Here is a 15,294-nt window from a genome sequence, read left to right on the forward strand (position 1 = left end):
AGCTCAGTTAGGGTAGGAGGGAGGGACGCAGGATTTCGGCTCACCAAGCTTCACAGAGCTGCTCTCACCACCAAGGAGCGAGCTGGTCGGGCATCTGACAGCTGAGAGGAGCCGGAGGGGCTAAGAATGCAAATGGAACACTTGCCCACAGCTCCAGGGCAAGTGAAAGGTTTCCTGCGGGGCTTTTTGGGTCTGGTCTGCGGAAACCCAGCAAGTCTGGGCTATCTGCGAGTTGAAGATCAGGTTTGCTTGTGGTGAGGGTGATAGGCTTTCCCACGCAGTAGAGATAAAAATCCCTTGGTGTTTTCGGTCTTTTTTTTTTTTTTTTGGGAGAGTGGCTGACTTCTTGTCACTCGGACACCCTGGACACAGGGCTTGGGACAGTTGCCGCCCTTGGTGCCCCTCAGAGGACAAGGTGGACACATTTTCCAGCAAGTAGAAGATGGTCTTTCAAAGCATACAAAGAAAATCCCATCTGTTTTGACATCTTAACAACTTTGGAAGAAAATATTTCTAATATATACATATATAAAAATATATATATAGTAGTGAGTATATATATGTATATATAGATTTTATATATATATTATAATCAGTATATATATAATGTATATACTCAGACCCAGTATATATATATATATATAAAATATATATAAAAAATATATACTGCTGTACTATATCTACTCGCTACCAATAGATGCCAAAAAAAGTACCTTTACAGCTTTGCCAGTACGAATCTCATTTGGCTCTGAAGGCCCTTTCGCACTAGGGCAGGGAATTAAGCCTGCTGCTACATGTATTGCTGTCTGAGTTGGTCCAAATCTACCTCTCTTGCATTCATTTCATTTCTTTTGGGTAGATGTTCACTCTTCCAGTTTCTCACCAGCACCTTCCTCTAGCCAGGCCAGGAAGAAGCCTGAGAAGACGGGGACATTGTGTCCCCAGGGAGTGGTGGGCAGCTGATCCACATGTGCTGAACTGGGGTCTGCACTGGCTTCTGTGGAGATGTCCCTGGACCTTCCTGGTCACGAGGCGTCCTGTGGAATCTACTGCTGGCGTCTGTGACTGGGAAAACCCGAGGTCTGGTGCCTCAGTCATCAGAGCCAGTGCTCTGTCCAAGGTCACCCCGCTGTGCCTCTCACTGGCTCCACAGGTTCTCTGCATCTTGGCCATGACCTTGTTTCTTCTGTGGCTTAGACTGTCCAGGTGATACTTAAAATGTTTAGCAACCAGCAGGGCATGAGTACCAGCCCATTAGAAAAGATGCTACAGCACCTGTTGCCGCACCTGAATAGCTCAGAGGAGCACCAGGAAAGCCAAGGTAGCAGAGGGTGGAGAGCTCAGGGTCTTGGGGAAGTGGTTATCTACCAAGAGGTAGGGCAGTCTTCCCCTACTTGGCCTCCCTGCTCCTTACTGACTGAATACCCTGAAGCCATGGCTATAGGTCATCTTGTCTTTCATCACGGCAGCCCCATCTCAACCCAGATCTCAGTTCACCTTCCATTCTCTCCTGGGAGTGCAGGGGAAGGTCTGAATCTCTCCCATCAGTGAAGCACCCCTTTACCTAACAGCCACACGATTATTTCCATTCTTCTTTAGTGTCCCTTACTTCACCAAGGTAGGATTCCTCCAGAGACGCAACTTGGAAGCAGAGCAAAAATTCCTCTGCGTCCAGCCTCCCTCTCTCTTTTACCTTTTGTCCCTTTGCCCTCAGGTTTCAAACCCAGAATAAGAAGCAAGACTGCCTGTCTGATTCCTCTTGTACCTTCCCTCCTTTTGCCCAGGAGCCCAAAGGGTCTTTTTCTTCTACTGACACTTCCTACCAGGAAGGAACTTCCCCTGTATCATATTCACTTCCTTCCCTCCTTCTGAGGAGGACTTTGCTCTCTCCCTTTCCTGGGGCCGTAGTGGCAGAAGAATCCAGAGTAGCAAGGAGGAAAACACATTGGGAGGTAATTGCAATATTACCTTCATTGTGTCTGTGTTGCATGTACTGTCCCATCCTAGAGAAAGAGGGGTTTGAACAAAATTTAAACTATTCTTTGTGATTCAAGGAAATCATTAGGAGCATCAGTTATTTTGTGCTTTAACATCCTGATATACTCAATAAGGCACAGTAACATGGAAGGGACTGCTGGTGTCTGTACTTAAAATCCCCAAATGGCTGTGTGCTTTGGTTCTTGCATCTGCCTTAACGGTTTTTCTGTCTCCTCTGTCGTTGGGCAATCAGCTGCTGCTTTTTCCAGTGTGTGTTTTCTTCTCCCAGCCTTCTCCCTCTTTCCAATTTGCCATCTGGAATCTGCTTTTGACTGAACATTCTGTTCACCTGTTGCTGCATGAAAAATGATCCCAAAACTTACTGGCTTAAAAATGACAACGATTTTATGATAACTCCAAGTTTCTGTATGTTACAAATTTGAGGGCTCAACTAGGCGATTCTTCTGCTCCACGTGTCTGATTGAGTTCAAACAGTAGTGCTCAGCTGGTGAATGGACTCATCTGGAGGGTCCACGATGGCTTCACTCACATGGCTGGTGCCTTTGCAGGGTTCCTGGGAGGCTGGGCATAGCTGGGATTGTCAACCAATGCCCTTCATGTGGCCTCCCTAACCAGGTGGTCTCAGGGAGTTGGACTGTCTTCATGGTGGCTGGCTTTCCATGGAAGCCAGGCAGAAGCAAGCACCCCATGGAAACCAGGTGGAAGCTGCATGGATTTTTGTGATCTAGTTCCAGAGTTCACACAGCACCACTTCTGTGGCATTGTATTGGTTACACCAAGTTACAGGCCAGCCCACATTCAAGGGAGGTGAGTTAGACTCCACCTCTTGGTGGCAGAGTGGCACGGTCACATTCTAGAAGACCATGTGGGATGGGAGATATTGTTGTGGTCACCTCTGGAAAGTACAATCTGCTGCTCTTAAAAACTAGCCACGCATATACAAATAAACAGAAAGAGCTTCTGAAGGAAGACTTCAAAGCTGCTTCTGTGAGTAGAATATGCTACATGCCTTTGTGCCAGGATCTGATTGGCTGTCTTTCCCCTACTCAGGTCGTCCTGTCCTTGTTTCTTCTGTCTTTGTCGTATTTTAGATGGGCAGGTTTTCTGGATGACTGATTACTCAAGTATTTTAGGTGTTTCCCACACTCAGATTATAAGGCAGAAAGCAAAATTTGTTTTAAGGGTGTATGTCTGTTCACAACCAACCCCTGCTCTAATACCAGAGTGTCCAGTTACTAATTAACTTTACCCAGCAGGTAGCCCAGCAGAGCTGGAAGTCCAGTTCCCAGGAGACCTCAGAAGCCCCGAGTTGCGGCTCTGCCGTTGGTGGCCATGGGGCCTTCAGCAAGAGAGTTGACTGGGTTCAGTGGTTGTCTGCTATGACTTGATGCTTTAGAAACTAAAGCTGTATCTAGGACTGAGGAGGCCTAAGCTCAAATCCAGATTGACTTACAGTTCCAGGGTTTTAGACCTGCAAGAGACCTAGGAGGTCTCACTAGCCCAACTTTTGTATTTTAGAGGTGAAGAAACTGTGACTTGAGAGATTGAGCAAATGACTCTGTGGTTGCCTAAGATCACATAGTTAGTTAATGGTAGAATGAAGACAGGAGCCCAGTTCCAACCTCCGGTTGCATATGCTGTCACTAAGATAAAAACCTTAGAATTCCTGGCAGTCTTGAAGATGTATATGTGTGTATGCATGTGTACGTACTTAGAATTTTGTGCTTATATGTTAAGCACACATTTATATTGTGTATTTTATAAATTAAATATTTATGGAACACTTACATGTTCTATAATATGGATCTATGCATTTGGGCTTATGGATTCCATTAGGTAAAATTGCACACATTTCTAGTATAGTAACTGGTGTTAGCTAAGTTACCAACTGCAATACGGATGAGTTCTCAGGCTGGGTTGTGGAATGGTCCCTTAGCAGGAGTTTGGCAGAATGCAGATGGTGGAAGTGCTGATTTCTCATCGCATCTGCCACCTGTGTCCTTGAGCAAGCTCCTTACCTCCCTAAGTACCTGGCTCTGCTTCTGTAAAACACTGACGAGAGCTACTGCTCGTTGAGCACTTTCTTCTTGCAGCATTGCTGAGCTCGTTACATATGGTGTGACATCTAATTCTCCTGTAGTGAACACCAGGGTATGCTCATTTCACAGATGAGGAGACTGAGCCTCACACAGGTAATCTAAGCTGCCCACCACACTGCTGCTGGCAGGAAGGAAGGCAGTATTCCCACTTCTCTGTCCAGGTACACTGTGCTCTGTACACACTTCCTAACTCTCAAGGTTACTGGAATGTGTGGACAGACTTATTCGGAGCCTCCCCAAAGTGTAGAATATGACTAATAAATGAAGTTTAGAGGGAGGCAAATTTGGGATCCAAAATGACAGACTTTTCTAATTGTGGATACTTCCCAAGAGTGGCAGTGTGCATCTTGTGATGAGGTAAGCTTGTCTTCTATAGAGGACGCTGGGTTTCAGAAGACTGTTTGGGTGGGCAGATAGACTTAATGGCTTCTGGAGACCCCTCTAGCTCTAGGTGTTAATGCTTTTACAGAGCAGAGAATGAGTGCCAAAACCAAGGATTGTGTGGACTCAGGTTTACATCCTACTTTGTCGTTCCTTAGCTCTGTGGCCTTGGGCAAGTGACTTAATTATCCAAGTCTATTTCCATTGCTGAGTGTTTATAATGGGGATGCTGGGCTCTACCGGACTCACTTATGAGTTTTGTCCTCTGGAGTTGTACAGAGCAGTGCATTCCTCTTACACAAATACCAGGCTGGGAGAATTTGAAGCCTGTGGGTTTGCCCTGCAGATGCCCAGGGCCTCACAGGTAGAGCTTCCTCCTCAGTCATTTTGGAGAAGGATGGTGACTGTTCCAGGCTAGAGGAGTGGTCTTGCTGGGTGTCACCCTGCACAGGGTTTAATGCAGGAGGCAGGTGAAGCAAGTGTTGGTTGATGGTCCAGCCTGCTGGGGGCTTGGAATGACCCAGGCTCATGGGGAATGGAATGTTGATACAGGATCTGAATGAGTGAAAACATGAGTTGGGTTGGTTGACTGAACTTGACCAACTTCTGTCCCAAGAACCACTGATTAAGAGATACTTCAGTGGTGGTTTTAGCAAAAAGGGATGTTTGCTGGCAGACAGTATAAAGAGAGTGCCTATGCCTTGGTGGAACCGTTTGTATCAGTTTCTGCCAATTTACTCCTCTGAGATTCAGCCCAGTGTGAGTCAATGCCCTATTCTGCCAAAGATGGGTGTCCCTGCAGTGTGGCCTCCAGGAAGCAATCTGTCTCACCAGGTCCCACCAGGGATGGGAGATTAGTGTCCAGGACATCAGCAGGTGTCATTCTGACACAGCTATGCAGACCAGGAACAGTCTCAGCCTGCTGCTCGGAGGCTGATTCCTTGTCTAGCTTTTTTCCTTCCTATAGAACCAAAATAGTTTCTGGACAACTCATCTAGGTTTTTGTTTTGAGCCAGCACATTTTTCAATAAAAGCTGCCTGAAACCTGGTCATGTATTTCTCTGTATCTGAGTCTAGAAAGTCTTCCCTCTTAAAATTCTGTGATTTCCTAGGACTTAGTTAAAAAATACATTTTATATTGTTTCACCTTTGAATTTATAAAAAATTTCCAGGTTTAATTTTGATGTAAATATTTATTTCCTCATGGGTTTCGAAGAATTTATACGACATTCATAAAACATGTTTGGGCTCTTAGGAATTCATTTTACACACTACAGGTGACTCAGTGATAGGTGTAAGGCCTGATAGCTATGTGACTTCATTAACATTCAGCACCTGCCACCGTGATTTTGTTCTTTGAATGACTGTGCCACCTGACTCAGAGATGAGACAGTTGCCTGAAAACTTCTGGGAACAAGATAATGATAGAAATAAAGAAGAGTTTAATCTTCTAGGTGAATTCAGTCCAGATATATTCAAATATATTATCAAATAAAATTGTTACTCCTTCTACATCCTTGAAAATTCTTTTCTGGATCTATCGTTTACTTACTAGGTTCTGTTAAAAAATATATTCCTGCACGTATTCTGAAGTATTTAGAGGTGAAGTTTGATGATGTCTGCAACTTTCAGGTGTTCAGGAGAAAATATGTCTATGTGTCTGTGTCTGTGTCTGTGTCTGTGTCTGTGTCTGTGTCTGTGGCCGTGGCCATGTCTGTGTCTGTGGCTGTGTTGGTGTCTTTGTCTGTGGCCGTGTCTGTGTCTGTGGCTGTGTTGGTGTCTGTGTCTGTATCTACGTCTGTGTCTGTGGCTGTGGCTGTGTCTGGGTCTGGGTCTAGGTCTAGGTCTGTGTCTGTCTGTGTATGGGTCTAGGTCTGTGTCTGTGTCTAGGTCTAGGTCTAGGTCTATGTCTATGTCTATGTCTTGGTCTGTGTCTGTGTCTGTGTCTAGGTCTGTGTTCATGTCTATGTCTATGTCTATGTCTATGTCTATGTCTATGTCTATGTCTAGGTCTGTGTCTGTGTCTGTGTCTAGGTCTGTGTCTAAGTCTATGTCTACGTATATATCTATGTCTCGGTCTGTGTCTGTATCTGTGTCTGTGTCTGTGTCTGGGTCTAGGTCTGTGTCTGCGTCTGCATCTGCGTCTGCGTCTGCGTCTATGTCTATGTCTCGGTCTGTGTTTGTGTCTGTGTATGGGTCTAGGTCTGTGTCTAGGTCGAGGTCTAGGTCTAGGTCTAGGTCTATGTCTTGGTCTGTGTCTGGGTCTAGGTCTAGGTCTAGGTCTAGGTCTGTGTCTGTGTCTGTGTCTGTGTCTGTGTTTGTGTCTGTGTCTATGTCTCCGTCTCGGTCTCGGTCTGTGTCTGGGTCTATGTCTATGTCTATCTCTATGTCTATGTCTATGTCTATGTCTTGGTCTGTGTCTGTGTCTGTGTCTAGGTCTGTGTTCATGTCTATGTCTATGTCTATGTCTATGTCTATGTCTATGTCTATGTCTAGGTCTGTGTCTGTGTCTGTGTCTAGGTCTGTGTCTAAGTCTATGTCTATGTCTATATCTATGTCTTGGTTTGTGTCTGTATCTGTGTCTGTGTCTGGGTCTAGGTCTAGGTCTAGGTCTGTGTCTGCGTCTGCGTCTGCGTCTGCGTCTGCGTCTATGTCTGTGTCTATGTCTCGGTCTGTGTTTGTGTCTGTGTATGGGTCTAGGTCTGTGTCTAGGTCTAGGTCTAGGTCTAGGTCTAGGTCTAGGTCTATGTCTTGGTCTGTGTCTGGGTCTAGGTCTAGGTCTAGGTCTAGGTCTAGGTCTAGGTCTGTGTTTGTGTCTGTGTCTATGTCTCCGTCTCGGTCTCGGTCTGTGTCTGGGTCTATGTCTATGTCTATCTCTATGTCTATGTCTATGTCTATGTGCCTGTGTGTATATAGAGAGAGAAAAAGAGGGAGAGAGAATGAGAATAAAGCGAATGCAGCAAAATGTCAGCAACAGCGAATCTAGTGAAATATATACTTGCATTTGTCATAGTATGCTTTCAACTTTTCAGTCTTTTTGTAATTTTAAAAACTTAAGTGGAGTAAACACTTACATCCTTTTAGGCTATATGTACTGTCTATGACCGGAAGCTGCAGACAGCTGGGAATCAAAGGCAGGTAATGGTTACCTGGGCCTCAGTGCGTGCTGTACCACCTGTCCAACTCAGGGCTGTGCCATCAGCTCTTTCTACCTTCCAGCATTCTTTTACCTTCCTTTCACACTTCACACATTTTTGTCTTTTTCTTATGCCTGGTCCTGCTTTTCATCATACGCCTCTGTTTTCTCATGTTGAATGTGGTGAAACATGGTTACTTGACAAAAAAAAAAAAAAAAAAAAAAAAAAAAAGATAGAATTCTAACTCAAATACTTGGAAGGAGTTGCCCTTGAAATCTCTTTCTTCCAGTAAGAAGGTCAACTCAGATTCCAGCAGAAATGTAAGTTGTCTGTGATTTAAAAACTCATTTAAAGAAAGTAGGCTAGGAGAGTAGTGTTTTGCTGCAAATTTCTGCAAAAATAATTTGTTTTCCCCTCTGGGCCTGCCAAAAATTTACTGTTTCCCACACTACAGCAATTTTGGTTCCAACCTTTTACTGAGGTTTTGATTGTTGAAAACTGTCACTACTATGTGTTTGTGGTTTACTTTTCTGCAGCCACTTCCTGAAGAAGTCACGGTAAAGCAGCTCTTTTGCCCGAGTCCAGGGAGAGAAACCAAGACAATTCCCTTGGCTAGAGATGGGGGTGGGGGTGCATGGGGCTGGCAGTTACTGGAGGAGGACAGCATTTAGGATTCATTCCATTGGAACAGGGTCCTTGTTGAACTACTTCTTCTCAGCCACCAGCCATATGATTTGAAGAAGAGAGTTAACTTGAAACTCACTTTACCTATAGAAAGGAGAGACTTCATTAGATTTCTCGAAGACTCTTCAGCTCCATAGCTCTGTGAAGCGTTAGCTACTGACTGATCCTGAATGGCACAGCCTGACTTTCTGGTGTCAAAGTAATTTTAAACATGGTTACAAACCCTCCCATAATTACCATAAGCCTGAACCTGAGAGAACGTGAGCATAGTGGGGTGCTTTCATCCGAGGGGAGGCTGCACGTCAGCTCCTGACTTTGAGTCAAAGTGACTTTTAGAGTCAACCAGCAGAAACTGTTTCCTTGAAATAGTTGAGTATCAGAAAGAAGACTGTGAGAACACAATGCCTAACAGTACCTGGCAGGGCTCCTTCCCCTGGGATCTTTTTATAAACTCTGGAAAAAGAATACATTGGGAATAGGCTCGGTGTGCGTGACAGAAAGCCTGGACACATAAAAAAGGTAGTCCAGGGTGGTGGCCGGCTTCATGAAGCCACCAAGGACTCAGGTTCCTCTCTTACTGCCCTATTGCATTCAGTGAGTGGTCTGTACCTTGTAGTTCACGATGGTGACCACAATCCAGCCACCATATCCACACTGAGCAGGAGGAAGGAAGATCAGTGGAGACCTCCCGGGGGGATCACATGACACTTCCACTCACATCTCATTGACCCACATTTTGTCACATGGTCACTTCATGTTGCAAAGGATGATGGGAAATGTCTTTGTGTCTAGAGGGCCATGTGCCCAGGTAAGATTTGGGGGTTCTATTATTGGGGATGCAGGGATGACAGATATTGGGAGAAGAAACTAGCAACATCTGTCATAGAAGGTGCATTTTCAAAGAGCAAGGGCTTTGGAATCACCAGTGCTGGGGTTAAATTTCAACGTCTGCTTACTAGCTGTAAGATCTCGGCCAGGCCTCTTTGAACTCTTATAATACATCCTCTGTAAAATCAGCATGATACTCACTTTGTGGGGATAAAATACAAGAACGAATATTCAATATTTGGTACAATAGCTGTTGCTATTACACTAGTCCCTACAACACCAACTTTGACTTCATTTACTTATCCTGATACGTGGTATTGGTTAGCTACAGTGTATTTAATTCCTACTTCTTTCATGTCCTTACTGGAGCACTAGGGAGTCTGGCTTGGACCAGTATAGTTGGGGATGTGAGAAGCTAATGCATGTCTAAGGAGGACACAGCAGCTTGGTGGATGTTTATGTGACCTTCATCTGGCAAACCTGACAGTGTGGTGAGGGGTAAAGTCACAGGAACTATTTGTGCTTCAGAAACTTGTGAAGAATAGTATTGTGTGGAAACAGAGAGTTTAAGCGAGAAAGCTCCAGGCGAGATACAGAGCTAAGGGGAATATCTCAGGTTACCAGAACGGGGAGCTCAGACTGTAACTCTGAGTCTTTGGACTCAGGGTTCCCCACTCACGAGGGAGGGTTTCTGGAGTGCGAGGGTCGGTTCCTCAATGCCACCCTGGGTTTACTGCAAGTCATTTCCAGAGATATCTGTGCCAGGAGCAGGGAACAACTCAAGGAAAATGTGGCTGGGAATTTTTCCCCTGGATTCGTTCACAACTCCTGCCGTGGGAGGACTTTCAGTCATAAACATTCCCCGGTATGTTCTGGTGTGTGGGCCATGAGGGTTGTGAGCAAGATCAGGGCTCTGCCCCAAGGTTGTCACCATCCTTGTGGAGCCAGAAGAGTCAAGTATGGCAGCTGGCATGACCACTCCCACTTCCCGCCCTGCTGATGACTGGGTGGGGCGTTGACTTGCTGTGGTGAACGGAATGTGGGCCAACAGGAGTGAGCTAGTTCCCCGTGTGGCCTGGTGTGTGCTTTTGGCTGCATTGTTTCCATTTTCGCCATCCCCAAAGAGGATCATCTCCCAGGAAGCTTACTGGTCCAAGGAGGATGAGACACCCACAGAGCAGACTCGGACCCCATCTGCAGCTCAGAGCCAGGCCTAACCCAGCCTAGTTTAGGTTAACCAACTGCCATCTTTCCCACAGACTTGTGAGCAAGAGTGAATGACCGTTGTTTCACACCATTCAGTTCTGGGGTCGTTGGTTTGTTAAGCAGCGTCGTTGTGGCCGTGGTTAGCAGACACGGGACACTTGTGTTAGTGTGAGAAGGTCCTCAGGGAGACAAGGAGGGCATCTGACATTTCAGTCTTTGGGGGGACTGGGGGAGGAGTGCTTCATAAACTCGTATAAGCTATTTCTGTGTTGGATTTCATGTTGCTTTTCTCCCTGGGATGCTGTAGACCAGGGTGTTAGCAGGACATCGAATCCCTCGCGCAAGTCAGAATTGTATGTAAAATAGGAGCTAATCCATAGGGGATATAGGGAAAATTCTCTGACAAGTGAAATACGAGGACCCTTGGGCTTCCAGTGATCCATTCACTCATTCATTCATTCATTCATTCATTCATTCAAAAAATGGGAGTTAGGGATATAACTATGAATAAGATAAAGCAGGGTTCCGTCAATCAAAAAGTATCCAACAGTCTTAATAATTTAGAAGCTTATTTTGCCAAGGTTAAGGACAATCCCCAGGAGAAAAAACATGGAATCATAGAAAAAACAGTCTGTGGTCTGTGCCTTTCTCCAAAGATGATTTGGAGGGCTTCAATATGTAAAGGTTTTCCCCTATTGAAAAGCAGGCTGGAGGGGAGAGAGGGAGGGTGTGGTCATTACTGAATCCACATGTTGCAAGGGAAAAGAAACAGGTAGGGAATAGTCAGTTACATTCCCCTTGTACTCAGTAAATCTGCTCTTTACATGAGGTGAACACAGAGTGGCTACCTGTGGAGAGTTTTTAAAACCTTTTACCAGTAGCTGTCTGCTTAGGAACAGAAGGAAAAGCAGCTTCTTGTAGGACTCAGCTTTCAGCTTAAGTTTTTCCTTTTGGCAGAGTGAACTGGGGGTCCCAAGTCTTTATTGTCTTTTCACAGTCCTTCCATCCGTGGAGCCTGAATTCCGGAGAGGGGAGACAAGGCTGATGATGAATGCCGTAGAGAATGACAGGGAAGAAAAGGAAAACACCGAGTATTGGGATTAAATGTGGTGCAATTTTAGACAGGGAGGTGAGGGAGACCTCACCAAGAAAGTGAAGTCTGAGCAGAGAGGGCATGGGCAGTGGCCTTAGCTGAGGAAACAGCATCTCTGGCCAAGGGGCAGGAATGGCTAAGGCAGGTCTCTGCAGAGACAACAGCTTAGGGGGTGGAACCCCTCTGCCAAGCACGCCTCTGGGTGCTACAGGGATTTGACTTTAGACATGTTCAGTGAATATAGCTGCAGAGAAACAAATCCAAAAATTTTGAATTTTCTTCTTAAACAGAGTAGGCAAAACGGTTCCTATCATCCCGTGAAGCCTCCAGACCCCGCTCCTACCACATCTTCAAGGGATCCTCTCTGCAGGGTTCTTGTTTCCTGGTGACACCTCTTGTTTCCTCCCTTAGGCCACGTAGTGCTGGGCCGCAGTCCTCCACTTCCTGTGTCTTCCGGAAGTTGTCAGGAGCCATGTTCCGGTTGTACGTGTTGGTAATGGGAGTTTCTGCCTTCACCCTTCAGCCTGCGGCGCACACAGGTAAGAAGTAAAGCCTTCAGATGCAAAAAGACTTGCCTGCAGCTTCCCTGGGGAAAGCTGTTATCTGGTGAAGTTTTTTGTCAGAACTGCGGCTTCTCTGGGGAAAGCTGTTATCTAGTGAAGTTTTTTGTCAGAACTGCGGCTTCTCTGGGGAAAGCTGTTATCTAGCGAAGTTTTTTTTGTCAGAAAGCAAAGTGTGGGCCGAGCTCGGTGGCGCCCGGCTGTAATCTTAGTCCTTGAGAGCCCTAGGCGGGTGGATTGCTTGAGCCCAGGAGTTTGAGACCAGTCTGGGCAATACAGAGAGACCCACGTCTCCACATTAAAAAAACAAAACAAAAAAAAAAACAGGCGGGGTACGGTGGCTCACGCCTGTAATCCCAGCACTTTGGGAGGCCGAGGCAGGCGGGTCGCGAGCTCAGGATATCGAGACCATCCTCGTAAACACGGTGAAACCTCGTCTCTAGTAAAAAATACAAGAAAATTAGCCGGGCGTCCCAGCTTCTCGGGGGGCTGAGGGAGGAGAATGGCGTGAACCCGGGAAGCGGCAGAGCTTGCAGTGAGCGGAGATCGCGCCATTGCACTCCAGCCTGGGCGACAGAGCGAGACGCCGTCTCAAAAAAAAAAAAAAAAAAGAAAGAAAAGAAAAAAAAAAAGAAAATTACTTGGGCGTGGTGGTGAGTTCCTGTAGTCCCGGCTACTCCAGAGGCTGAGGCGACAGGAGTGCTTGAGCCCAGGGAGGTTGAGGCTGCAGTGAGTGGAGACTGCATCACTCCACTCCAGCAGGGCAACAGAGTGAGACCCTGTCTCAAACAATAATAATAATAAATAAAATAAAAAAGGAAAAATTAAAAAAAAAAGAAAAAAGAAAAGCACAGTGCGAATGTGCTTGTCAAAGAGCAAACTGAAGAAGTGAAGTGTTTGCCCTTAACAAAGTTGCCTTTGGAGTTTAACCACACAATACGCCAGAACTAAGCTTTTACCGTCTGAACTCAGCTCAGATCTACTTTTAATGATGAGAAGTCAGCAAGTGAAAAATATGGCCATAGTTTTTAATCTTTAATTTTTTGTCACCATAGAAACCTGATTTAACTTTCTTCACAAATGTAAGTTGGAACGGATAGTAGCACTGAACTTGTTATTTGGAAATTTTGAAAGCATAATAATGGGGTAGGGAGGGAGTTTGATAGTACCCCAGGGTGTAGGTCATTTTGTTAGGGACAAATGACATTTTCCTCTAATGTGCTCCAGGTCTCCCTGCCAGAATCAGGATCTGTCCTGGGTCCAGAGAGGTTTTACGGTCTGAGCAAGTTTTGGACCCAAAGCCTGACCATGGGCTCTCTGTCCTTCAGGGGCTGCCAGAAGCTGCCGGTTTCGTGGGAGGCATTACAAGCGGGAGTTCAGGCTGGAAGGGGAGCCTGTGGCCCTGAGGTGCCCCCAGGTGCCCTACCGGTTGTGGGCCTCTGTCAGCCCCCACATCAACCTGACATGGCATAAAAATGACTCTGCTAGGATGGTCCCAGGAGAAGAGACACGGATGTGGGCCCAGGATGGTGTTCTGTGGCTTCTGCCAGCATTGCAGGAGGACTCTGGCACCTACGTCTGCACTACTAGGTAAGCCTCTCTGTGCAGTGCTGGGGAGGGGATCCTGGCAGGATGGAGGCTTGTGAGGGTCTTCAGTCATGATCTGGATCTCAGAATCCAGTGTACAAAATACAAATCCAGTGAATCCACATTGCATCCCCCTTGCTGTTCCTGACATACCTCCACAACCCTACAGGCTCATTCTCTCTCCGTTTAGTCTTTGCTCAAATGCCACCTCTTTGGAGACAACGTCCCTAGCCATTTTAGCTGACCCTTCCCTCTGTCACTCTCTCCTTACCCTGCTGTAGTTTCCTTGGGATAGAATTCTCCCATCTGACACATTTGTGTGTGTTACCGTATTTAATGTTCATCTACCCCATTAGAATGCAAACTCTGTGAGGGCAGGGACTTGGTCTATGTTGTTCACTGTTGAAGCTCATGGTAAGGAACCAAGAAATAGACATAGAATAGGATTTTACTCTGAATAGGATTTTAGAGCTGGGTAAGACCTTAGGATTAAATTAGTCCAACTGCTCGTTGTAAGGATGAGGGAACCAAGCTGGCTTGGAAAGTTCCCCAGGTGGTATGTGGTAGAGCTGACTCTGGAGCCCAAGTCTCCTGACCCTGGGTCCAGTCCTCCTCCCTCTTTGCCCAGTTGCTTTCTTCCCCTTTAACTGTAGAAAAATACACATAACAAAAAATTTATCATCTTAAACATTTTTTAGTGTACAGATCAGGGGACCATCACCACTATCCATCTCTAGGACTTTTTCATCCTCACAAACTGAAACTCTGAACCCATTAAACAATAACTCCCCTTTCCCTGTCGCTCCAGCCTCAGGCAACCACCATTCTGCTCTCTGACTCTGTAATTTTGACTACTCTAGGTACCTCGTTTAAATCCTTTAAGTGGAATCAGTCTTTCTGTGACTGAATTGTTTCACTTAGCATAATGTTTTCAAGGTTCGTTCATATTGTAGCATGAGTCAGAGTTTCCTTCCTTTATGAGGTGGAATATTATTATTCCGTTTTATGTATGTACCACATTTTGTTATCTATTTATCCATCCAGGGACACTTGGCTTGCTTCCTCCTTTCAGCTATTGTGAATCCAACAAGAACATGGATGTGAAGATATCTGTTCGAATCTCTGCTTTCAGTTCTTCTGGGTATAGACCCCAAAGAGGAACTACTGGATCATCTGTTAATTCTATATTTAATTTTGAGGAACTACCATACTGTTTTCCATAGTGGCTGTACCATTTTTCATTCCCACCAACAGTGCCCAAACTCAATTTCTCTACGTACTCACCAACACCTGTTATTTTCTGTTATTTTTGATAATAATCATCCTAATGGATATGAAGGGGTCTCTCATTGTGGCTTTGATTTCCATCTTCCTAATGATTAGTGATGCTGAGCATCTTTTTATGTGCTTATTAACCATCTGTGCATCTTCTCTGGAGATGTCTACTCAAGTCCTTTGCCCACTTTAAAAACTGAATTTTGCTGTTGTTGTTGAGTTGTAGGAGTTCTTTACATTTCCTGGTTATTAACCCCTTGCCTTATAAGACATATATTTAGAAATATTTTCTCCTGTTGTCTAGGTTGCATGTTCACTCTGTTCATAGTGTCATTTGTTACACAAAAGGTTTTAATTTTGATCAAGTTCAGTTTATCTATTTTTTTTTCTTTTATTGCCTGTTCTTTTAGTGTTAAGAAATCATTGCCCAATCCAATGTCATGAAG

The 15,294-nt window shown here is 45.4% G+C and overlaps 1 protein-coding gene across 3 annotated transcripts in view; it reads left to right on the forward strand.

Moving 5' to 3' along the window:
• Positions 1 to 15,294, forward strand: part of IL1R2 (interleukin 1 receptor type 2) — a 35,752-nt gene that overhangs the window by 3,972 nt on the left and 16,486 nt on the right. For all 3 annotated transcript variants that reach the window (XM_010386229.2, XM_010386231.2, XM_030921669.1), the window contains exons 2-3: positions 11,838 to 11,965; positions 13,315 to 13,576. In XM_010386229.2, coding sequence (XP_010384531.1) covers positions 11,899 to 11,965; positions 13,315 to 13,576 — 329 coding nt within the window. In that variant the 5' untranslated portion in view covers positions 11,838 to 11,898. The remainder of the gene's footprint in view (positions 1 to 11,837; positions 11,966 to 13,314; positions 13,577 to 15,294) is intronic.

The sequence above is a fragment of the Rhinopithecus roxellana genome, chromosome 17 (assembly GCF_007565055.1).
Source record: "Rhinopithecus roxellana isolate Shanxi Qingling chromosome 17, ASM756505v1, whole genome shotgun sequence".
NCBI classification, from domain to species: domain Eukaryota; kingdom Metazoa; phylum Chordata; class Mammalia; order Primates; family Cercopithecidae; genus Rhinopithecus; species Rhinopithecus roxellana.